The sequence below is a fragment of the Nakaseomyces glabratus genome, chromosome L (genome assembly GCF_010111755.1).
Source record: "Nakaseomyces glabratus chromosome L, complete sequence".
NCBI classification, from domain to species: Eukaryota; Fungi; Ascomycota; class Saccharomycetes; order Saccharomycetales; family Saccharomycetaceae; genus Nakaseomyces; species Nakaseomyces glabratus.
In genome coordinates this window covers 123560-150608 of record NC_088962.1, presented here as the reverse complement: position 1 = coordinate 150608, position 27049 = coordinate 123560, and the positions used below count along the sequence as shown (strand labels likewise).

Genomic DNA, 27049 nt, shown 5'->3' with positions numbered 1-27049 from the left:
TGACATAGAGTAGATCAATGATATTTACGAATTTTATTAACATGTACATGCAAATTAACTATATAAAAGTAGTTGAAGTACCACTATGTGAACTCATATGCTTTTAGTATTCAGTTTGCAATTTGAAATGTCTCACCTATAATTGATAAATTATAAAAAGTAGTACCTGAGCAGGATAAATATAAATATAGGAGCAGATACTTCAACTGTCATGTGTAGACTTCTTGAATAAATTATTCATAGTGGATCTGCTCAATAGTCTTGACATTTTTCTGCCATTTGTGGGTCTTTCTTGGCCATTAGCGTGGCCCTGGCTATTTGGGCGTTGATCCTCTTCTTCAAGTGCGGGTTCATGAATACTACCTCTCTGTGGAGAGGTTGGATTAGAAGTTGTCAAGCTTTTCCAACTCAGTCTGGTCCAGGATGCAATACTACTGTTACTTTGGTTACGCTTATGGGCTTTGGGTGTAGTTGGTTCATGAATTGTGCTGCTACTCTCTTTGCTTTCCATATTAGATACAGATTTTGGATCGTCATTATCGAGCTGAATTGTGTTCCAGATGTTACTAGCATTGTCCACCATTCTAGAGTTTTGGAAAGCTTCTTCATTTATATTATGCTGGCCAATATCATTAACTCCAAAAGAATTATTCAAGTGTACTTGATTTACCAAAATGTCATCATTGTGGGCATAGTTTGGTAAAAAATTGAACGATACAGGCCCTGTTTCATTTTCATTTTGATGAGGAGACGGAAGGCCATTGCTTAAACCATTAATATTACTTGCGAGAGGCCTACTATTACCATAGTAATTACTGCCTTGCTGAAAGCCAAATTGGTCTTGATATTTTCCAAGTACTGAGTTATTTAATGAGGAAGAGAGCAAATGCTGAGTATGCGATTGAGGAACACCCAACGATGATGAATGTGCGTGGGTATATGGTCCCAAGGGCGAGCTAGATAGTGGAATCCTATCTTGTGAATAAGAAGTTCCCAGTTTGTTATCTACTTGTGATGATTGTGAGAGGGCACTAGCCTGGGGAGATAACATCTCAGCTGCTGCATGTATATTACTTACCCCTGTGTTAGTTGAATGTGCAGCATTGCTCTTTAGTGGTATACTTCTCTTTTTATTCCAGTAATTATCTAATTGATCAACTGTGAATACATTTGAGTAATTACTAATACTTTCTGGATAGTCTGCTTCATCATGAATCATATCTTCAAGTCCTGTCAGTAAGTGGTTGGTATTCTCATATTCAAGGTTGTTGTCAGCATTCTCATAGGGATAGCTATTGTTCCAAACTGAATTATTAGTATGATTGCTCTGGGCACCAGCTGACATTACTGAACCAACTGCATTGCTCCCGGAACTAAATTGCCTAGTCTCTTGATTCATATAAGCTACCTGATTGGGTGGAGACATCACTTGAAAATTTATTGGAGGGTTTAAACCATTATATGAGGCAGGATGGTGCAGAATTAGGGGAGTTTGGTTTGCCATGTCAATATCATTACTTAAAACTGGACTATCATTTGACAGTCCATTTGAGTTGACTTGCTCTAATCCATCACTTAGTTTGCTATTTGGTAGTAGTTGAGGCGTATCGTTCTGATTCATAGATATATTTTGGTAATTTTGAGCTAGTATATTTTGATAATTTTGAATATTATCAGAGGAGGAAATTTTATAAACATTGCCTTCATCATTCAAATTATTTCCTTGTTTTTGACTTTCCATTTCAGTCAACTTTCCTTCTAGTTCTTTAATGGTTGTTTGTATTTTCTCAAATTTCGCTTTCCATTTTGAATCTTTCTTTTGATCCATGGATTTTTGCGTTTTAATGAATTTCATTATTTTAGAGTCATTACTTAAAGATGCCAGTTTACTGTTATGCTGATATAATTTGCTAGTATCGGTGAGAAGGAATTCCAGATCCCTAATAATAGGTAATGCATTTTCCTGTTTATCGCTACTCAGCGAATTAATTGTTTCTTTCCCAACTTTGGATTTTACCTTAGTTAAAATGGGCTTCCGTGACACTATATCTTTATAATTAGCTTCTCCAATTTGTATCTCGGATTGCAGATTTTGAACTTGTTGCAGCAGTTGCATTTCTGTATCTCCAATCTCTTTGATCATTGTGTCATATTTACCTCCCAGATCTGCAGTATGGTACAAAGAATTTTCTTTTTCCCATTCTTTCATATCCTTTTCCATCCTGGATATTTTGAACCTTAATTCGTTAATTTTTTTCTTTACCTTTTCTGATTTGGTATCTGTTAATAGTTTAGAGTTTTCTAGAGATTTGATTGATGATTTCAGTGACTTCCTTAGATTCATTTCATGAGACCAACTAGTTTTCAAATTATCTAATTCCATTTGTAATTGAACTTGTGATTCCTGAAAATCCTCAGAGATTGACTTCTCTTGTGCAAGGACATCATGCAGGTCTTCTTGGGAGCAGACCAATATCTTTTTCAAATCATCAATGGTATAGTTTTCCAAGTCTTTCAGTGTCGTCAAACTAGTATATGATTGCAAATTGGAGCCGGCATTAAAACCATTTACACTCAAACCATAATTATCTGTACTTATTTTGGATTGTGAGGAGTCTCCAGAAAACGTGGATGTGAGCTTTTTCACCAAAGTATTTCTCCTCCACCTAGTGGTTTTTTGTGAATTATCCATTTGATCATTAAATTCATTATTATGTATGATGTCTGTTTTATCAATGCCATTTCCAGTAATAGCGTCTGTTTTACAATAAATAGAGGGCAACTTGTTAACATATCCCAACTTATTCACAGAAACAAAATCTAGCTGATATTCCATGCCGTGTTCCAATCCAGTAATTGCACAACATGTGTACAATGCGTTAGGACTGTTATGAAACACCGCAATTTGTTTATTATTCAGGTATAAAATATAATGGCAAATCGAATATTCGTTGGTATACCCATTTCCAGAATCGGTATTCACTTCTTTAGAATCCTGATTTAGTGGCTCATTTTCCCAGTGTATAGTTATACTGTCACTAGTAATCTTATCTATTGAAACTTTGGTCGTTGGTGGAGTTTTCACACCTAGCGTTACCACAATGCTAGAGACTGGTATTGTAATGAAACGTACAAGTCTATACAGCAGCCAACTAAAAGCCAAAAATGCCACAAATAAATGAAACATCAATCAGTTAGGCAATTTGTTGAAACCTTGTAACAGCGAGATGCAATAATAAGAGAAAAAAGCTGCTTTTCAACTAAGTCTAATGTAAAACAAATGACTCTTGAAAACAAAATAGTAAAATAATGTCTAATTTGTAACTGGTCCTAGAACTTGTTTGACTCCCTTTTGTACTTATACCCACGTATAAATTACCAATATGTATCAGGTCGGAGTTACCTTTTTTATTGTCTGAATGTTAAAGAGACAGAAGTACGCTCTAGTGTGTCAACTTATGTACAAGATCGTTCACGTAACCTTTTGCAACTAGGAATATGATATGCCTTCTTTAATAAATCCAATAGCCGTCTCTAACTAAAACCTATGCTCTTTGAAGTATGTACTTTTCATTATCCTAGTTTAAGTGTCCGTTGGTTTTTTCATTTTTTTTAGATTTTACTTTGAAAAACTCTCTTCAAGCTATGACAAATATTATGATGATGAGTACAAAAGGAATATGAAAACCAAGTATTGGCTGATAGTATGTAGGACACAGCCATTTGAGAAAACTAGCTTTAATAAATGGCCACCTATTTAAAGATCTTCATTAACTCTATATATACAGATGAGGATGAAATAAGTTTGATGGGTTGTGAAAAATAATCATTTAAGAACAAAGTTGGCACCTCTAAGTTTTAGGTACTCTTGATCCACACCTGCTGCCATGGGCTTTACAACCAGTTGGTAAATTTCAGCGTTATGATACCTTATATTGTTTGTTGGTGACCTGTAGTTAGCCTTTAATCCCGTGATATCGCAGTACTTCTTGGCCGGCTTCAATGAAGGTGGAGCTTCAACATTAAAATAGGTGACCTTCGGCACTTTACCATTATTTAAGCACTCATTATTTATACGCTTCTGTTCATCTGAGAGTAATTGTTTACAAGACTTATGTCTTCCTTTTCCTACCCTCTTCTGATGTTGTCTTTTGAAACCGAGTGAAGCCGCTTGTACATTTTGAGCAAAAACCTCCTTCAAAACTTCAATGCGATCGACTTCCATAATTTATTCTTTGTGTAGGCCTGTACTTCTCCAGTTTCTGTCTATAAGTAGAAAATTATTCTGAACCGCAATTGTGTTGACTATCATTCCCAAGAAACCACCCATAGTTAATGAACAACTCATCCTTCCTCTTAATGAAAATGGATCTTCAATTTAAATGTCCCGAAAAAGCTACCGAATGTGTGTCTATCTTTAGGAATTAGTATTGACGAAGTTTGTGGAACCTAATAGGAATGTGATTGTAATGACAAAAGCCTTCATCCAACATGTTAAACGAGACACCCTTCCCATTATTGTATGGGTGAGCCCTCGGTTGTTCACTTGAAGGACCCATTCATCCTTTTCCATTGTCCTGCAATGCCCACTCATCCTCCCCCCTTCCAATTGACCTCTTTATTACCTAATGCCAAATTGCATTATAATATATATATAATATATAAGAGCTGAATAACCCATTTCAATTGACAAATTACTGAGTTTCAAGGCTTATTACAGTTAAATATATAGCATTAAGAATCCAGTAAATTGTCCCTACAGGATTAAACAAAACCATTAGATCAATAAGTTTTCTATAGCAATGGCAACTGTAATTGTTGGTACTGGTTTAGCCGGCCTTACCTGTGCTAATCAGCTTCTAGAACTTGGAAAATCTCCAGTTATTCTGTTAGACAAGACTGGTACCATTGGTGGTAATTCTACCAAGGCTTCTAGTGGTATTAATGGTGCTCATACTAGGACTCAAGAGGCCCAAAACATCCAGGACAACCCAGAACTCTTTTACCAGGACACTGTTAAATCAAGCAAAGGTAGAGGGGTTACTGATCTAATGGATAAACTGGCAAATGATTCCCATCTTGCTATTCAGTGGTTACAAGAAGAATTTGGCCTTTCTCTGGACTTGCTTGCACAGTTGGGCGGCCATAGTGTAGCAAGAACCCATAGATCTTCCGGTAAACTACCACCTGGTTTTGAGATTGTTTCAACTTTATCTAAAAGATTAAAGGAGATAGCAGAAAAGGAACCTGAAAAATGCAAGATTATCCTAAATGCTAACGTTGTAGACGTTAATATTAACAATGAAAAGGCTATTACTGGCGTAATCTACAAGGATGGAGAAGGAAAAGAAATTCAATTGGATGCAAACAATGTAGTATTCTGTTCAGGTGGTTTTGGATTTTCAAAAGATATGCTGAAGAAGTACGCACCTGAAACCGTTGATCTACCAACCACCAATGGCCCACAAACAACTGGTGATGGCCAAAGAATCCTAGAAAAAATTGGTGCAGATATGATTGATATGGACCAAATTCAAGTTCACCCAACTGGGTTCATCGACCCTGAGGATCCATCAGCCGGATCTAAATTTTTAGCAGCCGAAGCCCTTAGAGGACTTGGTGGTATATTGTTGAATCCATCTACTGGTAAGAGATTTGTGAATGAATTATCTACAAGAGATGCAGTAACCAATGCAATCCAAACACACTGTCCAAAGGAGAAGAATACTGCCTTATTAGTTATGGGAGAAGGCATATACGAGAAATGTAAGGTCAATCTTGATTTCTATATGTTCAAAAAACTTGTTAACAAGATCACTATTGCAGAACTAGTTAAGAAGTACGAAGTACCAGTTGATGCCAAAGAAGTTGCAAGTGAGATTAATAGTTACAATGTATCGTCTTCCGACTCATTTGGCCGTACATTAGTCATTCAAAACTTTGGTGAGAATGTAACTCAGGACACTACCGTATTTGTTGGTGAAGTTACACCTGTAGTCCACTTCACAATGGGTGGTGCAAAAATTAACACAAGTTCTGAAGTTGTTGGAAAGGATGGTCAAGTAGTGGCTAATGGCCTATATGCAGCCGGTGAAGTTTCCGGTGGTGTTCATGGTGCAAATAGACTAGGGGGATCCAGTTTGCTAGAGTGTGTTGTATTTGGTAGAACTGCTGCGAAGACAATCGCCTCCAAAAACTAGTGGTATTTCAACTGATTACCAAACATTATATATCAATTATATTCAACTCTCTGCTACTATTATATAATATATACAAGCACCTGATATGAGGCATGCTGCTCTACTGTAAGGACATAGTACATTTGTCTCGTTCACTTTCATCGTGCTGACAGACTTGATATTGAATTGTAAATAGCGATGATACAGCTCGATCCAGTTATACAAATCCATTGATATGTATTCTCTCTATTTATGTGTTGCAGTTGATGATATAACACTATAATAAGATCAGACTTTTGAGGCCAGAAGTCAAAGAATATTGCAAATCGTACACATCTACTACAATAGAACTATGACACCCAAAGTCGAGCCATGCTTCATTTCCATAATATCTGAAACTAACTCACCAATTATTACTTATTGCCCTCCTCGATACAGAACTGAAATGGAACATATTCTAAAATCCAATGTTTTGGCAAACATATCGTTAGATTATTTTGAGAGTAATCTTTATAAATGGAAACAAACTTCAGACGGGGATGTAACTATCAAGAACTTATTTCAAATAGAAGAAGTAAGTGTCTTTGGTATGCTGGTATTATCTACAAATCTAAAAATAGTACTTGGCTTTCCAGTTGACAACTCATTTGATGATATTGAAATAAAGCGCATTTTTGATGGTATTAGGAAAGTTTATACAAGAGTCAAATGCAATCCTTTCATCACCGTAAATATTGAAAATCAAGAGGAAGAGGTTTCTAGATTATTGGAGGAAAAGTTAAATGAAATATTCACTTAGCCGTTGGATTTGAGATAAGGGGTCAATCTTTTTATGATAAAGGACAGTTTTGATTTGTATTATATCTTCAAAAAATACACAAAAGGCTATTTTTTGATGCTAGTACATTATTACAGTGCAACTTATTGATGTTGAACAATAATATACTGTTCTCGAATGCATTGATGTTTACAAAAACGAATTAGAACTTAAGGACGATACGGGGTAAAATCCACGAAGATAATGAACTATGACACAACCTAAGAAACCAAAGGAAAGCGCTGACCTGTAATTTCGGCACACCTGGGATATACTTAGGTTTTGTAATAGTGGAGGCATAGAGCAGTAATAAAAGCATGCTCAATTCTAGCATTTGTAAGTAGAATATTGAAAATGAAACAATTTATTCATACAGGTTAAATTAGTACAATAAAATAACGAAAGGGACGGTACCATTGTCTGGATACAAAGCTGAATGAAATCTATAACTTTTCTATTATTGTACTCCTATGGATTCAAAGACTGAGGCCACATGACCATAGTTACACTAGTCAAGTTCCACGACCTAACTAATAAACGCTCAAGCCTCGCGAAATGCAATACTTATCAATACGATAGGAAGAGCAACAATCAATAATTCCGATAAGCTAAGCTAGATGTCTCAGACTCTTCAAGTACTCATGCCAGTAGTCCGAGAACTTTTGAGGAAGGAAAAAGGAAAGTTATCAACACAGAAAATAACAATTAGGCAGATAAGATACTCTTGAGACCTTGTCTTGGGGAATCATGTTGATGTACAAAGTACACACAATAAACACGAGCTACATACATAACAACTTAGCAATAACAAGTTATAAAAATGCATCCATCTAATTATGAATTCTATAAATGAATTGCAATGCAAATTATAATTGCTTAATTGGTATTATACCAAAAAGTATATAAATCATTCTAAAAATCTAAAATGGTAAGGTTGTTGAATATCGATCCTTATAGTTGCTTTCAGAAGAAAGAACACAATAAGTAAAAATAAAAACTATTGTACAACTTAGGTTTTAGGTTGAGTCTAAAAAGATAAAAACTCGAAACCCGATCACTATAGTTAATCCTTATTACCCTTGAAGATCGATTCAATATAAGTCATACTGACTTATCTGGTTCCTCTTCTGTGCTATACTAAAAGAACAAACTACCGCTCTTGTATCTCCTGCACGTGATCTCCGTATCCGTGAAAACCCCTAGATCTAAGGCAACTATTAGCAGGACCATTCCTTGTTAGGTTGAATCCATACGCTTACAAGGAAAAAATACTGTAGCCTGATAAGGTGGTATCATTTTGCAAGGTAAATCAACAAGTAGTTCCGCGCAAGTGGTTTAGTGGTAAAATCCAACGTTGCCATCGTTGGGCCCCCGGTTCGATTCCGGGCTTGCGCATACTTTTTTATACCTCGAGGTTTGAGGTTTTATTGCCCTCAATATCTAATAATCGCAACCTATTCTAGGTTCATCAAGTATGGGCACAAATTACATAACTTCCCACACAACTGTTTCAGCTGATTATTAAGAAGTTTGCTTGTTTTTTTTATTTTTTTCCTCTAATGAACAGAATACTTAATTAATTTTTTTTTAACGTTATGTATTGTATTTAGTGGGTGCCGTTCAACTTAAATCGTCGTTACAATATTTGGAGCATATTACTTTGAGAAAGATAGAACGGTTCTTAAACACAAACCATTGTGCAAGTCGTCAAATGCCTCATTGATTTCATTAAATGATCTTCTGTGTGTAATGAACTCATCAACCTTCAATTCACCCTTCTTGTATTGTTCGATTAAACCGGCCATTTCAGATCTACCCTTGACACCACCAAAGGCAGAACCCTTCCAAACTCTACCAGTAACCAATTGGAAAGGTCTAGTAGAGATTTCTTGACCAGCAGCCGCGACACCAATGATAACAGATTGACCCCAGCCCTTGTGACAAGCTTCCAGTGCGCTTCTCATAACATTAACATTACCTGTACAGTCAAAAGTGTGATCTAGACCACCATCTGTCATTTCAATTAGTTTGGCAACAATAGTTTCATTCTCTTTCAAGTCCTTAGTTGGATTAATGAAATCAGTGGCACCAAATTGGGTACAGAAATCCTTCTTCTGATCATTAGTGTCGATTGCAATAATACGAGAAGCCCCTCTTTGATGAGCACCTTGCAGAACAGACAAACCGACAGTACCACAACCGAAAACCGCAACAGTGTCGCCCTTTTGAACATTAGCGGTCTTAACAGCAGCACCATAACCAGTGGTAACACCACAACCCAACAAACATACACTTTCTAATGGAGCAGTTTGGTCAATTGCTACAACACTTACATCGGCGACAACAGTATATTCAGAAAAAGTAGAACATCCCATAAAGTGGTACAGGGACTCACCCTTCTTGTTGTGGAATCTAGAAGTACCATCTGGCATGACACCTTTACCTTGAGTAGCTCTAACAGCACCACACAAGTTGGTCTTACCACTCAAGCAGAACTTACACTTCTGACACTCAGCAGTGTAAAGAGCAATGACATGGTCACCAGGCTTCACATTGGTAACACCATCACCAACAGATTCAACAATACCAGCACCTTCATGACCTAGGACACAAGGGAACAAACCCTCAGGGTCGGCACCGGACAATGTGTAAGCATCTGTGTGGCACACTGCGGTGTTGACAATTTTGATACGGACTTCATGAGCCTTTGGTGGATCAACAACGATCTGTTCGACCACTTGTGGTTTACCAGCTTCATAAGCAACAGCAGCTAGACATTCAATTGGCTTACCTTCAGTCATTTCCTATAAATTTCCTGTAAAGTTAGGGGAATGGGGGTGATGATATTATGCGTTACAATAATTGTCAAAATTATAGTTCCTATAGCATAAATGCTGAGAAAGAAGAATATCTTACATACAAGGAGGCTACATCAAAGTCTATATTAAAGTGACGTCTTGGTATGGACGGTGTCATATTGGTGAAAAAATAAAATTATAACAGAACGGTGCGATGCTAAACACTATAACAAGCGATGTGATATCCAGTTTAATTTACTTTAGTGTAAGTGAGAAAACAAAATGTAGGAGCGAGAACAAACTTAAATTTGCCACCATCCCTGCTCACCTCTGCTAGATAACCTAGCAGACAGGCAATTACGTAACGGAAAACTTCTCAAAAGAAGCCAATTGCCGAACCTGATTATTGCAGGAACCATATGAGAGATTAGTCCAATATCGAAAAAAAAAAAAATTGAAAAATATCTATGAGAGTTTGGTTTTACAGAAGGCCCCCGAATAGTGTTTTCTTGGCCGTACAGTACAATGCCATCATGTGTTTTCCATCCTGGATACAATCGAGGTATTTATTCACGTGAGCACCATTTTTATTTATATATACATCAATTTTGATGAGAACTGTTGTAGTTTTACTTGGTTTATAATAGAGTAGCGATGCTTTTTCCATTGAGAAAAGAAAGTTGCTGTCGAGACTAATTTCAACAAAATTTGGTTAGCTTGCCTTTCTTGATCAGACTTTGCGGTGGATGTATTTATCACGTATTTCGTAAGATAGAGGACTTGCTACAAAAATATGAATTCAATATCTTGATATCGAGCAAAAACGCAATGGCCTTCTGGGATGTCAATGTGTTGTGGTCCACTATGAAAACTGTTCATTTATGTCTACAACTGGCTATATGTTGGATGGAGGTAGGCTAAAAAAAGAAAAATCCAGTGACCACCGTTGCTCCAAGAATTAATTCTATTTACTGTTCAATTTCATATTGACAATATCAAACATGCCACTTTCAAAATGCGTTAAGAGCGTCTTCTTGGTCCTCCCAATTTCCGCATATCCATATATAAAATTCCTTATCTATTGGACAATACCGGTATTACTAAAATGGTTTCTGGACCAATCATAGTTGAGATCGATAACCTGATAGCGAAAAGGGAACTGGCATAGCAATACCACACAGACAGCTGTTTCAAGCTCTTTTGGATAGAAAGGGTCCACGGCAATATACTACAATTGAATTTTTTTTTTTTAATTGCTTCTTGAGTGTAGTACAAATAACCTCTAGCTTAAAACCATCGCACAATTAACTCTCACAATAACCTGTACCCTCTTTAAAAATACTGATAGCAATTGCAACAGAAACACGCTCAGAAAGTTTTCTACAGTTTCCCCTTCCCACGTAGAAATCACTGGGCGATAATATACATTTTCTTTCTACTTTCTCTTTATCTTTGAAGCATTACACAGAAAAACTCGTAAACCAATGAACACAGGAAAGCCATTGTATCATTTCAAAAGATTTGGCCGAAGAGAACGGGAAAAAACAAATGATGTAGTTCTGTATTCACCCGTAGCGGAAAATGACGAACTGTGAAGCAGAACAGTAAGACGTTAGCACTAGCTTGTTCTCATTTTTTCTTTTCTTCATTTATCTTTTCTGGTATAAAAAAGAACCAGTTTCAAAGAAACTCCTGTACAATCTACTCTGCTCTGCAATCCGGAAAATTTTCAGTAACGCATTGTCATTTTTACTGCGCATCTCACAGAATCCATCCTTTTTCTTCACTTCAATAACTATGCACTCGTTATCCCCTCTATCAGTCCCTTGCAGTATTTTCTTTACACCAAAGATCCTGCCTTTCCACACATACCAACTCTCTCAAAAACATCCGTACACTAGCAGAACCCTATTTTTTTAGTAGTCCTACCTTATATAGTTACCCGGTCAATTATGACTCTCTTGCTTCTCCTCTTTTATTTTTATTTTTCATCCTTTCTGTGTTTCTTCTACAGTAGATTCAGTTTTATACATCTCTGCTTCCCAAATTCAAGACTGTACCCACGGTCTCTTCTGTGCAGGTTTTAGTTGTCCATAATTCCATAATTCCACTGAAATTTGCAATGGTAAATTGATTTCTCTTGCTCTATGGCCTTAAGGGAGCTTTGTGTATACCAAACTGTCAGTGGGGGCGAGGAGGTGGAGTGAGAAAGTGTAAGAAGTGAGGAGAGAACAGCAATCATGCACACAAACTGACGTAGCAAGCAATATCATCCCCCCTCGTAGATGCCGAACATCAATGGGGATTCCGGTAATCGTGTTTCCCTTCTACAAGATGAGTACTTTCTACCCAAAAGAAAACAATTAAAATTGGCTTCCATTTTCTACCCTTCTTGTTCCAAGGCGGGTATATAAACAAATCACTATTTCCCCATCGACTAAGATTTTTCTTTTCCTTTCCCAAGATCTTTCTGTTCTCGGCGGCTATTTGATCCTTTTTGCTTGCCTTCTGTATATATTTCTAGTTGTTCTGTTAAAGTATACACTAACATTTATATTTTTGTTTTTTTTAAGAATTCTCACTTTCCTTCTAGTCATCTTCTATCTCTTAATTAGTCTTTTATTTTTTTTTTTGAATTCTGAAATTGAAAATATCATCCATTAATACCAACACCATATCGATTTTTTCTTTCTAATTCTTCTCCTTTATTGTTTTTACAGTATCACAGCAATAAATTTATTTGTGTTTTATTTTATTTATTTCTATTGGTTGAATAATGCTGTCGTCTGACCCATACGATCCTATGGAGGATGCGTATGAGACCAGTGGCAACATTCCGGACTACGCTCACGATGAGCTATATCATAATAGTGAAAACAAGTCCTGGGGTCAAGTGGTACCTGGTAAAGTAGGACTGTATGACCCAGACTACGAACACGATGCCTGTGGTGTCGGTTTTGTTGCAAATGTCAACGGCTTGCAATCGCATAAGATTGTCTCTGATGCAAGATCGCTATTATGCAACATGACTCATCGTGGTGCTGTTTCTTCTGATGGTAATGGTGATGGTGCGGGTATTCTGGTCGGTATTCCACATGGCTTCATCAAAAGAGAATTCAAGTTAGATCTAGGCATCGAAGTACCTGAACGTGGTCAGTATGCTGTTGGTAACGTTTTCTTCAAAAAGGATGACTCCGATGACGAAACGTTGAGTGAGAAAAGCAAAGCTGAAATTAGAGTAATGCAACAAAAATTCGAAGACACCGCACGTAACTTCAACTTAAATGTGGTGGGATGGAGAAATGTTCCCCATGACTCTTCTATTCTTGGAGATGTAGCATTATCCCGTGAACCTGTCATATTGCAAACATTGGTGGTACCACTAGACTCCAACGAATTAGTGGAATTCAACGAAACCGTGTTTAAGACAAACTTATACTTGTTCAGAAAGTTTATCACAAAGCAATTCAAGCCTGAAGATTGTTTCTACGTTTGCTCTTTGAGCAATTCCACAATTGTCTACAAAGGTCAATTAACTCCAAATCAAGTTTACAACTACTATCATGATTTAACGAATGCGCATTTCGAATCCCATATGGCTTTAGTCCATTCAAGATTTTCAACTAATACTTTCCCATCATGGGATAGAGCACAACCATTAAGGTGGGTGGCTCACAATGGTGAAATCAACACTTTAAGAGGTAATAAGAATTGGATGCGTTCTAGAGAAGGTGTTATGGTCTCTGAAACTTTCAAAGATAAATTGGATTCTTTGTATCCAATTATTGAAGAAGGTGGCTCTGATTCTGCTGCATTAGATAATGTCCTAGAACTTTTAACAATTAACGGCACTCTTTCATTACCTGAAGCTATCATGATGATGGTGCCTGAGGCTTATCACTCTGATATGGACTCAGACTTGAAGGCATGGTATGATTGGGCTGCTTGTCTAATGGAACCATGGGATGGCCCTGCTCTACTAACTTTTACAGATGGTAGATACTGTGGTGCCATTTTAGATAGAAATGGTCTGAGACCATGTCGTTACTATGTTACTTCCGATGATAGAGTTATCTGCGCCTCTGAAGTAGGTGTTATCCCAATTGACAACTCCTTGGTTCTTCAGAAAGGTAAGCTGAAACCTGGCGATGTTTTCCTAGTCGACACTCAACAAGGACAAATTGTCGATACAAAGAAACTTAAAAGTGATTTCTCCAAGAGAGAAGATTTCAAGTCTTGGTTATCTAAGGTTATCAAGTTGGAAGATTTACTTCAGAAGACAGAAAACTGTGAACCAGAGGATTTTGTGCTGAATGCTCCTTCACTGAAAGTTCAAAGTGATCCAAGATTACTAGCTCATGGCTACACTTTCGAACAATTTTCAATGCTACTTACTCCAATGGCACTAACAGGCAAAGAAGCTCTTGGTTCTATGGGTAATGATGCTCCATTAGCTTGCCTGAACCAAGATCCTGTTTTATTATATGAATATTTCAGACAATTATTCGCACAAGTGACAAATCCACCAATCGACCCTATTCGTGAAGCAAATGTTATGTCTTTAGATTGTTACGTTGGACCCCAAGGTAACTTACTAGAAATGCATCCATCCCAATGTGAACGTCTGTTATTGAAGTCCCCAATATTAAAATGGAATGAATTCAAAGCTATTCAAAATATTGAAAAAGTAAATCCTTCATGGAGTGTTGCTAATATAGATATAACATTTGAAAAATCTGAAGGTATTGAAGGCTATATCAATGCTGTCGAACGTATTACTAAAGATGCAAGTATTGCAATTGAAGAAGGTAAGAAGATTCTTATTATATCCGATAGAAGAATGGGTGAACACCGTGTTGCATTGTCTTCATTACTAGCGGTTAGTTCGATACATCACCATTTGATTAGAAATAAACAGCGTACCGAAGTTGCATTAATTTTGGAGACTGGTGAAGCAAGAGAAATTCATCACTTCTGTGTTTTACTTGGTTATGGTTGTGATGGTATTTTCCCTTACTTAGCAATGGAAACACTAATCAGAATGAACAGAGAAGGTTTAGTACGTAATGTTAACAATGACGACCATGATCTTACTGATCAAGAACTGGTCGAGAACTATAAACATGCCATCGATAGTGGTATCTTGAAAGTTATGTCTAAAATGGGTATTTCCACTTTGGCATCATACAAAGGTGCCCAAATTTTTGAAGCTCTTGGTATTGATTCATCCGTTATTGACTTATGCTTTACTGGTACTTCTTCAAGAATTAAGGGTGTAACCTTTGAGTATATTGCACAAGATGCCTTCTCCTTTCACGAAAAGGGTTATCCATCAAGAATGACAATCACTAGATCTGTCAATTTACCTGAAACTGGTGAATATCACTGGAGAGATGGTGGATACAAGCATGTTAATGATCCAACAGCCATTGCTGCACTACAGGACTCTGTAAGACACAAGAATGACGATGCTTGGAGTTTATATGTCAAGAAGGAAATGGAAGCAATTAAGGACTGTACTTTAAGAGGGTTGCTTGAACTGGATTTTGAAAATTCTACACCTATTCCTATCGAACAAGTTGAACCATGGACTGAAATTGCTAGAAGGTTTGCGTCAGGTGCTATGTCTTATGGTTCTATTTCCATGGAAGCGCATTCAACACTAGCAATCGCCATGAACCGTCTCGGTGCCAAATCTAACTGTGGTGAAGGTGGTGAAGATGCAGAACGTTCATTGGTTCATCCAAATGGTGACACCATGAGATCAGCAATTAAGCAAGTTGCTTCAGCTAGATTCGGTGTTACTTCTCATTATCTTTCTGATGCTGACGAAATTCAAATTAAAATTGCACAAGGTGCCAAGCCTGGTGAAGGTGGTGAATTACCAGCTCATAAAGTATCTAAAAGCATTGCCAAGACTAGACACTCCACCCCAAATGTTGGTTTGATATCTCCACCTCCACATCACGATATTTACTCTATTGAAGATTTGAAACAATTGGTGTACGATCTGAAATGTGCTAATCCAAGAGCCGGCGTATCAGTGAAATTAGTTTCTGAAGTCGGTGTTGGTATTGTGGCATCAGGTGTAGCTAAAGCAAAGGCTGACCACATCTTAATTTCAGGTCATGATGGTGGTACTGGTGCCTCTAGATGGACCAGTATTAAGTATGCCGGTTTACCTTGGGAATTAGGTCTAGCTGAAACTCATCAGACCCTAGTGTTGAATGATTTGAGACGTAATGTTGTTGTCCAAACAGATGGTCAATTAAGGACAGGTTTTGACATTGCTGTTGCTGTATTGTTAGGTGCTGAATCATTTACACTAGCTACAATTCCATTGATTGTTATGGGTTGTGTCATGCTAAGAAGATGTCATACCAACACATGTGCAGTTGGTATTGCTACTCAAGACCCTTACTTAAGAAGCAAGTTCAAAGGTCAACCAGAACATGTTATCAACTTTTTCTACTATCTAATTCAAGACTTAAGACAAATCATGGCCAGATTGGGCTTCAGAACAATTGATGAAATGGTTGGTCACTCCGAAAAATTAAGAAGAAGAGCGGATGCTAATCCAAAGGTGATAAATATTGACTTGACACCAATTTTAACACCAGCTCATACTATTCGACCTGGTGTTGCTACAAGATTCACCAAGAAACAAGACCATAAACTTCATACACGTTTGGATAACAAACTAATTGATGAGGCCGAAGTTACTTTAGATAAAGGTCTACCTGTTAATATTGATGCCAACATCGTTAACACTGACCGTGCCCTAGGTTCGACACTTTCTTACCGTGTATCTAAGAGATTTGGTGAGAATGGTCTCCCAAGGGATACCATTGTCGCAAATATCAATGGTTCTGCTGGCCAATCATTTGGTGCATTTTTGGCTTCAGGTATCACATTTATCCTTGACGGTGATGCTAACGATTATGTTGGTAAGGGTTTATCAGGTGGTATTATTGTTGTTAGACCTCCAAAGAATTCCAAGTTTAAGAGTGATGAGAATGTTATCGTTGGTAATACATGTTTCTATGGAGCTACTTCAGGTACCGCATTCATTGCTGGTAGTGCAGGTGAACGTTTCGCTGTTAGAAACTCTGGTGCCACAATTGTAGTGGAAAGAGTTAAAGGTAATAACGCATTTGAATATATGACAGGCGGTAGAGCCTTAGTTCTTTCTCAATTAGAATCCATTAATGCCTTCTCGGGTGCAACTGGTGGTATTGCTTATTGTTTGACATCTGATTATGATGCATTCCTATCTAAGATAAACAAAGAAACAATCGAACTTGAACATTTAGAGGACCCTGTTGAAATTGCTTATGTCAAGAACTTGATTCAAGAACATTACAACTTTACGAAGTCCGAATTAGCATCCAATATTTTAGGCAACTTCAACCATTACTTGAAAAAATTTGTTAAAGTTATTCCAAGTGATTACAAGAAGGTGTTACTAAAGGAAGCCGAAGAAAAAGCAAAGGAAAAAGAAAATGCAACAGCTGAATATCTAAAGAAGCTAGGTTCTCCTGCAGAACCTGGTTTGGATGCTACAAATGGAGAGGTTGCAAAAATGCAGGCAGCCAAGCGCCAAGCTATTTCCCGTGCTGTGATTTCCAACAAGTCCACATTACATGAACCTAAGGTGTTAGACTTGGAGGAAGCTGTTCCTGATGCTAAGCAAATGGAGAAAAATGCTGAAAAGGTTGTAAAGATGAATGGTTTTATGAAATACAATGTTCGCCACGAAGGACATAGAGATCCTGCCACTAGAACAAAAGATTGGAAGGAATTCACAAAGCCTGTCTCCAAGCGTGACGCAAAATACCAAACTGCTAGATGTATGGATTGTGGTACTCCATTTTGTCAATCTGATACTGGTTGTCCTTTATCAAATATTATTCCAAAGTTCAATGAACTTGTTTTCAAGAACCAATGGAAGCTTGCTCTAGACAAGTTGTTAGAAACCAACAATTTCCCAGAATTTACAGGTAGAGTTTGTCCTGCCCCATGTGAAGGTGCTTGCACCCTGGGAATCATTGAAGATCCAGTTGGTATCAAATCTATTGAAAGAATCATTATTGATAATGGTTTCAAGGAAGGTTGGATTATTCCAACTCCTCCTTCCACGAGGACTGGTCGTCGCGTTGCAATTATTGGTTCCGGCCCTGCAGGTATGGCTTGTGCTGACATGTTAAACAGAGCAGGCCATTCAGTGACTGTGTTTGAGAGAGCTGATCGCTGTGGTGGTTTACTGATGTACGGTATTCCAAATATGAAACTGGATAAATCTATTGTTCAACGTAGACTAGATTTACTCTCAGCTGAAGGTATTGAATTCGTTACCAACACAGAGATAGGTAAAGATATCACCGTTGATGAACTGAAGAGTAACTACGACTCTGTTGTGTATGCAATTGGTTCAACTATTCCAAGAGATTTGCCAATAAAAGGTCGTGAATTGAAGAATATTGATTACGCAATGAACCTCCTTACTGAAAATACAAAGGCATTATTATCAAACGATCTTGAGACTATCAGGAAGCAGATTGAAGGTAAGAGAGTTCTCGTCATTGGTGGTGGTGACACAGGTAATGACTGTTTGGGTACCTCTGTTAGACATGGCGCTAAATCTGTTGTTAATTTTGAACTGCTACCACAACCACCAAACGAGCGTGCCAAGGATAACCCATGGCCACAATGGCCACGTATAATGCGTGTAGACTATGGTCATGCTGAAGTTAAGGAACATTACGGTAGAGATCCTCGAGAATACTGTATCTTATCTAAGGAGTTCATTGGTGATGAAGAGGGTAATGTTACAGGTATTAAAACTGCACGTGTTGAATGGAAGAAATCACAAAGTGGTGTTTGGCAGATGGTTGAAGTCCCTAACAGTGAGGAACTGTATGAAGCTGATATTGTGTTACTATCTATGGGTTTCGTTGGACCAGAATTACTGAACAACGATACTAACATCAAGAAGACTAGAAGAGGTACAATTGAAACACTATCACATTCATCATACAATATTGACGGCGGTAAAATGTTTGCTGCTGGTGATTGTAGAAGAGGTCAGTCATTGATTGTCTGGGCCATTCAAGAAGGTCGTAAGTGTGCTGCCGCTGTTGACGAATTTTTAATGGGCGATACTTACCTCCCAGGTAGCGGTGGTATTGTGAAACGTGATTACAGGTTATTAGAGGAACTAGCTGCCACAGTATGATTTTTCGACCAGATATAAATTATTACTGATGGCCTGGGTTCTCTATGGAACCATGAACTATTGATTTAAACTCAAAATGGACAATTATTTATTAGACCGAGAGCTTAGCTTAGCTAATAGGTCATGTTATTTAACTATTATTTATTATGCTTATTTATATGTTTTTATGTTGTACTTTATTTATTAAGAATGAATTGAATATTAAACAAAGTTAGAGCTTGTAAAGAAAAGAAAATTTGTTAATTAAGACACAAAAGAATTAAATAATTATTAATTAATTGAGTGTAAGATGCATATGTATGAATATGACCAACGCCATATGATTGTTTCATAGCTTATTAAATTGAATATTAAAACATTTAATTGGATGTCAACAGAAGAAGTAAAATGCAATAGGAACTGGACTAAAATTTAGGTGAGCGAGATGGCTGAGACCATAAGGATATCATGGTGGACAGCTGAAACATGAAATAGGTGCCCACATTCAAATCTGTATATTCCAAAATGTGTGATAAATTATCATTCAAAGTTGAGGAATCCATGTCCCATAAAATGTACCGGTTTTAGGTGGAAGAGAACATACTGGTTATTGACGACAGGAATCCTTTTTTCTTTTTAGTCTTGTCTTTGTCTTTATTATTTTGATTTTTGGAGTGCATATGCTTGGCTTTAGGGTTACTGCTTTTAGGTGATATTATATTCCCAGCACCTCCACGACCGATTATAACCTTTTCTTGAGGTTTGTGTTTGGTGTTTGACTTTGTTGCACTCAGGGTCTTTGAAAGCCTGGATTTTGACCTTGATCTTGACCTAGACCTTGATGTGTGTGATCTTGATTGCTTTCTACCACCAATGCTAGTGTCTACTGCTGTTTCGTTATCATCTGCTTGGAGAGCACCAACAGGGTTAACCGGCTCTATATAATCCTCATGGTCCATTAATTCATCAATATCGATCAAATCCTCACTCATAGAATCAACATCCTGTGCCCTCCTTGTCAGTTTAGGGTCTGTATTCCTCCTCATATTACCAGCACCACCTCTACCAGTACTATAGACAGGTTGTAAGATACTAGGAGTCTGAGAACCTTGTTTAATTAGCTTTGGAGATGCCCTGCTGTCACTGGCGTGTATATTTCCTGCACCACCACGGCCAGTTGATATACGATATTTTTCAGTCATTGTTGAGAAGGTGGGATAGTGAAAAGAATTTGTGGTCTAAAAAATTTGTTATAATACCTATTACCTTTTAAGCAATACTTGTAAATCAGTGTTCTTGATATATAAAACGACAATTAAGCCTGACAGATAATGTCTTGAACACTATGCCTGAGTCTTCAGTTGCAGACGTAGAAGTAGTTTTATCAGAGTTCCTAGTCCCTTGCTATACAGAGAACTGAGAAATATATTGTGGTATTCTATAGATAATGAAGATTAATTTATATTATTTTGAAGCGATTGCCAATCTCCAAGATTATAACGAAGTCACAAATGCGGGTCGAGTGTTCAGAAAGTCCTCTTTCTCTCAGTGTCATTCAGCTGAAACGTCTCGGTGGATGAGTTGTGTTGCCGTGATGGTAAGGTGTGTGTGGATCCTTTCCTCTCATCGTAATTCGAATGTATTCCTCCTACTGCCTGTGCTCTAGCCTCTAGCCACAGAGCAGCCACTGCGATATGCAAAAAAATGCTGAGAAAAAATTATCCAAAAAAGAGCTAGTACTGTGAACTTCCCTCATTTCTCTGCATGTACGGACAAGAACCTCTGGCCACACAAAGCGTATTCAGTCATTGCGCACATAACTTTGAAAGCTCGTTAGACAGCTAAAACAGATACAAATGGTGTTGACTAACGAGGTGTGGGTACACACACACTATTGAACGTTGCACTTCCACCCTTATTCAATAGTATACCAGTTTGCAACCCGTTTTGTTAGTGTTTGGGAGCTTCAATGATGAGCAACACATGAAGAGCTTATAATGATAATGACGTCATTTCCATATAAAAGTGTGTACGTCTATATATCCTCATCTATCCTCCTCCCTTCTTCCCACAAGTAATCCCTATTTCTGCCCTCCAGCTCAGGTATGGTTGAAAAGCCAGATAACGAGGTATAATTTATTCTCTAATTCTATAAAGGGTCCAGTTATATTAGTATAATTTTATCACCAACTGACCCCATGCATTCAATTTCAAGATAAACCATAGTTCGTTACATAGGCAATCAAATATGTTTAGATGCCTAGCTGCATTAGTTAGGGAACTTTTCGGCAATGATCTCCCGATCCTAATCATGTGGTAATTAAAGTATTACATTGATTTATTTTTACTTCCACGGATATTGGAGAACTTCAAGCTGCAACAGCATAGGAATCAATTACTATTATAGAGAAATCGGAACCGCAGAAATAAGTAACACGGGCTCACAAAAGCTTACATCCGATTCTCTATGGGAATAAAGAAACTGACCTCAAATTGCTCTAACATAATTGTTGAAACTCAATATCAGATCTTGCCCCACAATGAAATTAAACTATAAGTACCTTGTCTATAGTAAACCCAGGTGCATATTCCGAATAAGTAGCCGAGATACAAAAATTGAGGGGCTGTATTTAATCAGCCAAAGTCGCGTTTTCCTCTTGCTAGAATCTATAACACCATGAAACATACTCTGTTCATCTTTATTTGACCATCTGCTCGGTTGGGAATATTGAGCAAAACGGTAGGTAGTATAATCACTAGAGATCAGCATGTGGTATGACAAAAAATGGCTTATCATAAATTTAGTACTATCAAATTACTGCCATCTGCGGCATGAATAACTCTGCATTCCTCCAAGATTATCTGAATGCTCTTTAAAATACCCAGCAGCGTCAGGCACAATTCTGGGTGATTGTTGAAGTGTGATCTTTCATACCGAAGACTATGACAGACTTGTGAATATCAAAGCAACATTATAACAGAGTTTTATAGCATCTTATGTGTGGGTCTAAGTTTTTGTCTCCCAAATTTATTGTAGATATATAAACTCAATTAGGCGCTTAAATTTCTTCATAGTAAAAAGGTAACAGAGTGACTAATAAAAGATACACTTTTCAGAACTTCTATAGTAGAAAATACTATATCTTCAAGATTCTTTCGTAATTAGCTCAAGAATTAAATTATTAGAATATTGTCTATTGATATCGACCGTTCAGACATGCTAATCTTGAATATTTATGAAACACATATAAAACATACATTCACAATATAAATAGCAAATTATTTATACCTGAAACACATCAATTATTTAGTGCCCAATCCATGATGAATGTATCATATTAATTTGATTATCCAGGATATCTAAGGCTGTGGTCAGATTACAGAGTTTGAGGAGGTAGTGTTGGTAAGTTATACGTTGAATTCAGTATTTGGACTAGTATACATTGTATGGACTACATTTTATCTTACTAGTTCTACAATTGTGATAAATTTGTTTATTAATAAAAGCTATAATAAATCTGCAAATACAAGCATTGGAAAAGTGGCGAGTGTAACCGGGTAGATGAGCTTATTGTATGGCTTTTATGATAACAGATTTAGGCATCTTAATAAAGAAGTACACGGAGATAAAAAATATCAACAGTGTGTTTGATAAAGCAGTTTCTCTAATACATGCTATGAGAAGAGAGCAATTACAACCAACCAATCGACCTCTCGATACAATTGCAAGACAATGTCTTCTCATAGGGGATATTGATAAATATAATACTAGAACTGATGAGTTACAAAGAAATTTAAATGTTTCGTAAAGATTTCTTAAGCAGCTCTACGGTTTCTTTAAAAATGGAATTCATACAATTATAAAGGGCACTCCTTTGATTATTAATCGCTAAGAGTTCTATATTGTCAGTAATAAAACATTGTCAAGCATTTTTTAAAATGTCAACCATTGAGATCAAAAACAATTCTGGAATCAAAATCCTTCAAAGTCAAAAAAAAAATTGCAGAATATCCATAATTGTAACTGTAATATTTATACTATTGGATCCTATGCTACTAGCATGTCTTGGGTTATACAACCTAGCCATGGTCAAACGTAGGCATCGTCTACTGATGCTTGAGATCTCCGAAGTTTACGAACTACGGAACAAGTGCTTTATGACACAACCGATCGAACCTCTTTACAAGAGATTCAATTCAGAAAATTTACATACTTCTGAAATCTAAACGGTATAAAATATGACAAGCTTTGTTCAAAGTATACTCCTCCATTTTCGTTTTACTGGCGCTTATCTCAACACTATGGAAGGTCCAGATACTATACATGGACAGTTGCAAGTTTGTATTACACAATATATGATGAAAAAAACTAACAATACATGAACAAATAGCAGTAGTAATAAGGAGAAGCCACAATATCAAAACATTAATAACAAATGTCGAAAGAAATGTTTCCAGTTATCGTTGAGATTATTAAACAAAATTTCAATAGATATTACCAGTGACAAATTTAACTATAATAAGGCCCTCAACAAATCCCAATTACATAAAGATGGTAACAATTAACCAATGGCAAATTCAACTACCACCATAATTGCAATACTGTAGTATGATACCACGAGATTGAACAATTTTTACAAGATATTTGACATTTCTTTGGCGTCGGCTCTTAGCTAAAATAACCCTGGCATCTACAGTTATATACCAGTTACACCGCTTATGGCTATGACCACACAAACAGACAGCAAGAGAAAGTGCTTGTTCAACTTACTTATGCATTCTTAGTTAGACTGGCCCGCCAATACCTTAAGTGAAACAGTTTGAATCTCCGGCTAATATCCATTAATTGCGGGAAAAAATGACGTCATTTCTGAGAGAAATAACAAATCCCAGAAAATCAGGACTTTAATATCACAAGAGACGTGGGAAACAAGAAACTGTATTGTTGGCAGAAACTCATTTGGGAACATTGGGAAATACAATTTGAATTCAAGGAAGAAACCTCGTATATTGATACTGAGTGCCAACACAATAACCTTCCAATCGGTTATAGTGGGAGGTCTTGCCAGAAATCAGCAAAGAAAAAAAAAAATTAAGTGCTTTCCTGTACGCTTTATTTTTTTTTTCAGTAATTGAATAAAAATTCTTTTTTCACACTATTGAAAAGAGACTTATAGTATTAGTGAGACACCGATACTTGCTTATAATTAGATTTCATTCACAAGGACTGTACAAACAAGTATTATATTATAGTGGATTCAATTGCCCTTTGAAGATATTTGTACTTTTCGGAGGACTATATTGGTTGAACTATAGAACTTGACCAAAATTAATAATAAGAAGAGAAAAAAAAAGGATACTAATCCCAAATCTAGCAAGACACTTTCAAATTGCCAGACTATAGAAAACTTACTCTTCTCGCTAACATATTCCCATAAACAGCGACTACAAGGAATTTGAAATAGACAGACATTAACGTTCTAAACGTCACAAAAAAACAACAACAAAGAAAACACCCTATAAGAGAACCTTTGCGGTAAAAATCAAGATTGCGTTTGAATATAATTTGAATGATATAGTATCGATTGTATTAGTCTCTGTAATATCAACCAGGAAAACAAAATGGCTCATAGGAAACTTCAACAGGAAATAGACAGGGTCTTTAAAAAGATCAATGAAGGTCTAGATATATTTGATAGTTATTATGAAAGGCATGAAAGTTGTACAAATAATCCGTCTCAAAAAGAGAAACTCGAATCTGATCTTAAACGTGAAGTAAAAAAACTACAAAGGCTACGAGAACAGATCAAATCATGGCAGAGCTCACCAGAGATAAAAGATAAAGACTCTCTGCTAGAATACCGAAGGTCAGTAGAAACTGCGATGGAAAAATATAAAGCTGTTGAGAAGGCCTCAAAAGAGAAGGCTTACTCTAATATAAGTTTAAAAAAATCAGACACGCTGGGCCCTCAAGAAAAGGAGATAAAAGAAGTTTCCGATTACCTCTCACAAGAGATTGACGAGTTGGAAAGACAATATGAAGCTGCTCAGATAGAAATTGACCGACTTATAGTGTTGAACAAAAAGAAAAAGACTGCATCAGCAGCAAACGATGAAAAGAAAGACCAACTAAAAGCATTACAGCTTCGTTATCGTTGGCATCAGCAGCAAATGGAACTTGCATTAAGGTTGTTAGCCAACGAGGAATTAGATCCACAAAAAGTAAATGCTATCAAAGATGATATTCGATATTTCATCGAATCAAACAGAGAACCTGATTTTGTGGAAGATGAAACTATTTATGATACTCTAGATTTAACCTCAAATGAAGCTATTGCTCATGAAGTGGCACAATATTTTGCTGCACAAAGTTCAGAAGATAATCTAGGCGGCGAAAACAACGAACCAATAGATTTGGATTCGATAGACACGTCAAAACTTTCTAAGAAGGAATTGAGGAAACTAGAGAGAGAGGCTAAAAAAGCAGCAAAGGTGGCCGCTAAAAACGCTGCTATCGCTACAGCAAATGCTCCACCAACTATATCAATACCAGCTGCAAAACCTCAGTCAGCAGATTCATCCATTATTTCTAACTCAGATGATAAAAATGATGATAAGAGCAATAATAAGAGCGAGTCGGTATCTCCTATAGTTAGTAAAATTGAAAATTCAACGGCAAATACAACTCCTCGTAGTCCTCTAGTGAAAAAGCCCACAACTTCGACACCTGTATCATCTAGGCCGACAACCACTGGCTTCAATACTGACACAGCTGAAATAAAGGGTAGTCATACGCACATTCAAACTCAAAATGGAATGACAAGTTCTACCATTCTAAAACCAGCTGTGGTTCCAGCCAGGCCGGCAGGTGATTTAAAATGGTCTGTTGCAGCATCTCATGGTATAGAAAAAGAACGCAAAATAAATTCACCTCCTTCTTTGGTAGCTACTATGTCTTCGCGCTCAAATTCGATAACTCAACAAACAAATGAGCAGACTCCCACAATTTCAAAGACACAAATCAACACTACTGGAACAACATTGGCAGAAAGATTGGAAAAAGCGCACGAACAAAGCGTGTCTGCCGCAACTCAAATCAATTCAGTGTCTGAGCAAACGAAACCTGCTGAACCACAAAATGATAATGCCAAAGGCTCTATGGACAATACATCAGATGAGAATAATAATAAAGAGCAAGAAGTGAATATTGACAGTCCTATATTGGAAGCACCTCTATTTTCAGATTTCTCTGATTCAGACTATGAGGAAATCGAAAGTGACTCTGAAGAACAATTGTCATTGGATGAATCAAATACTCAGAACTTGAAGAAAGAGCATTTGAAATCTGCTTTATCTTCTGATTTTGAAATGCTTTTGCTACCAAGTGGTATTCAAGAGTTTATTATGGGCATGGATTTGACGAAGAATAATATAACAACAACTTCAGAAGGTAAGATAAGAAGATCCAGAGATACCTGCAATATATTCAGACTAGATAATGTTCCTTATGGCGTTAATCCGCCTTCACCTCTTGATGCTTTCAGATCGGCACAGCAATGGGATACAGCTCGTCATTCATTATGGTCTTCTTTAAGAAACAATGAAGCAAATTTCAATGAAGAAATCTTGATGTCAAAATTTGAATCGTTGGACATGTTCACTCTATTTTACAACTATTACTTTAGTGTAACGCCCTTAGAAAAGCAGATCGCTTCTAAAGTACTCAAAAATAGAGAGTGGAGAGTGGCTAATAATGAAGTTATGTGGTTCTTAAGACAAGGAGAACCTAAACTAGTGAATGATCAGTACGAAATTGGAGATTATAAAATATTTAAACTGGACGACTGGACAGTGATTGATAAGGTCAATTTCAAACTTGACTACGGATTATTAAAAGATAATCAAAAACAAAGCAATACTGATGGTCGGGATACAGAACAAAATTCTCTAACTGGAGATGATGATAATGCACTATCTCATGGACAACAACTTCTGCAACAACTGAAAAGGGGCAAAGACTCCATATCTGCATAATTTATTT

At 36.9% G+C, this 27049-nt stretch overlaps 10 protein-coding genes and 1 non-coding gene across 11 annotated transcripts; 7 read left to right on the top strand and 4 right to left on the bottom strand.

Annotated features, from left to right (window-relative positions):
• Nucleotides 1-202: 202 nt before the first annotated feature.
• Nucleotides 203-3187, bottom strand: GTA1 (Gta1p; the record flags this gene model as incomplete). Its single annotated transcript, XM_448826.1, has 1 exon — nucleotides 203-3187. One exon carries the CDS (start codon nucleotides 3185-3187, stop codon nucleotides 203-205), a length of 2985 nt encoding a protein of 994 aa, XP_448826.1.
• A 639-nt stretch (nucleotides 3188-3826) lies between these two features.
• On the bottom strand, nucleotides 3827-4225 carry IES6 (Ies6p; the record flags this gene model as incomplete). Its single annotated transcript, XM_448825.1, has 1 exon — nucleotides 3827-4225. The coding sequence occupies one exon, from the start codon at nucleotides 4223-4225 to the stop codon at nucleotides 3827-3829; it is 399 nt and encodes a 132-aa protein (XP_448825.1).
• Nucleotides 4226-4802: 577 nt separating this feature from the next.
• On the top strand, nucleotides 4803-6200 carry FRD1 (fumarate reductase; the record flags this gene model as incomplete). Its single annotated transcript, XM_448824.1, has 1 exon — nucleotides 4803-6200. The coding sequence occupies one exon, from the start codon at nucleotides 4803-4805 to the stop codon at nucleotides 6198-6200; it is 1398 nt and encodes a 465-aa protein (XP_448824.1).
• Nucleotides 6201-6531: 331 nt separating this feature from the next.
• TCA17 (Tca17p) lies at nucleotides 6532-6978 on the top strand (the record flags this gene model as incomplete). The annotated part of the gene is made up of 1 exon (XM_448823.1): nucleotides 6532-6978. The coding sequence occupies one exon, from the start codon at nucleotides 6532-6534 to the stop codon at nucleotides 6976-6978; it is 447 nt and encodes a 148-aa protein (XP_448823.1).
• A 1342-nt stretch (nucleotides 6979-8320) lies between these two features.
• Nucleotides 8321-8391, top strand: tG(GCC)8. Its single transcript has one exon. It is a non-coding gene; the product is annotated as a tRNA-Gly (tRNA).
• A 260-nt stretch (nucleotides 8392-8651) lies between these two features.
• Nucleotides 8652-9797, bottom strand: SFA1 (bifunctional alcohol dehydrogenase/S-(hydroxymethyl)glutathione dehydrogenase; the record flags this gene model as incomplete). The annotated part of the gene is made up of 1 exon (XM_448822.1): nucleotides 8652-9797. The coding sequence occupies one exon, from the start codon at nucleotides 9795-9797 to the stop codon at nucleotides 8652-8654; it is 1146 nt and encodes a 381-aa protein (XP_448822.1).
• A 2773-nt stretch (nucleotides 9798-12570) lies between these two features.
• GLT1 (glutamate synthase (NADH)) lies at nucleotides 12571-19029 on the top strand (the record flags this gene model as incomplete). The annotated part of the gene is made up of 1 exon (XM_448821.1): nucleotides 12571-19029. The coding sequence occupies one exon, from the start codon at nucleotides 12571-12573 to the stop codon at nucleotides 19027-19029; it is 6459 nt and encodes a 2152-aa protein (XP_448821.1).
• A 563-nt stretch (nucleotides 19030-19592) lies between these two features.
• Nucleotides 19593-20210, bottom strand: PAR32 (Par32p; the record flags this gene model as incomplete). Its single annotated transcript, XM_448820.1, has 1 exon — nucleotides 19593-20210. The coding sequence occupies one exon, from the start codon at nucleotides 20208-20210 to the stop codon at nucleotides 19593-19595; it is 618 nt and encodes a 205-aa protein (XP_448820.1).
• A 2373-nt stretch (nucleotides 20211-22583) lies between these two features.
• On the top strand, nucleotides 22584-22817 carry GVI51_L00825 (uncharacterized protein; the record flags this gene model as incomplete). Its single annotated transcript, XM_448819.1, has 1 exon — nucleotides 22584-22817. The coding sequence occupies one exon, from the start codon at nucleotides 22584-22586 to the stop codon at nucleotides 22815-22817; it is 234 nt and encodes a 77-aa protein (XP_448819.1).
• Nucleotides 22818-22947: 130 nt separating this feature from the next.
• GVI51_L00803 (uncharacterized protein) lies at nucleotides 22948-23235 on the top strand (the record flags this gene model as incomplete). The annotated part of the gene is made up of 1 exon (XM_448818.1): nucleotides 22948-23235. The coding sequence occupies one exon, from the start codon at nucleotides 22948-22950 to the stop codon at nucleotides 23233-23235; it is 288 nt and encodes a 95-aa protein (XP_448818.1).
• Nucleotides 23236-24630: 1395 nt separating this feature from the next.
• On the top strand, nucleotides 24631-27042 carry NOT3 (CCR4-NOT core subunit NOT3; the record flags this gene model as incomplete). Its single annotated transcript, XM_448817.1, has 1 exon — nucleotides 24631-27042. One exon carries the CDS (start codon nucleotides 24631-24633, stop codon nucleotides 27040-27042), a length of 2412 nt encoding a protein of 803 aa, XP_448817.1.
• Between the last annotated feature and the right edge of the window lie 7 nt (nucleotides 27043-27049).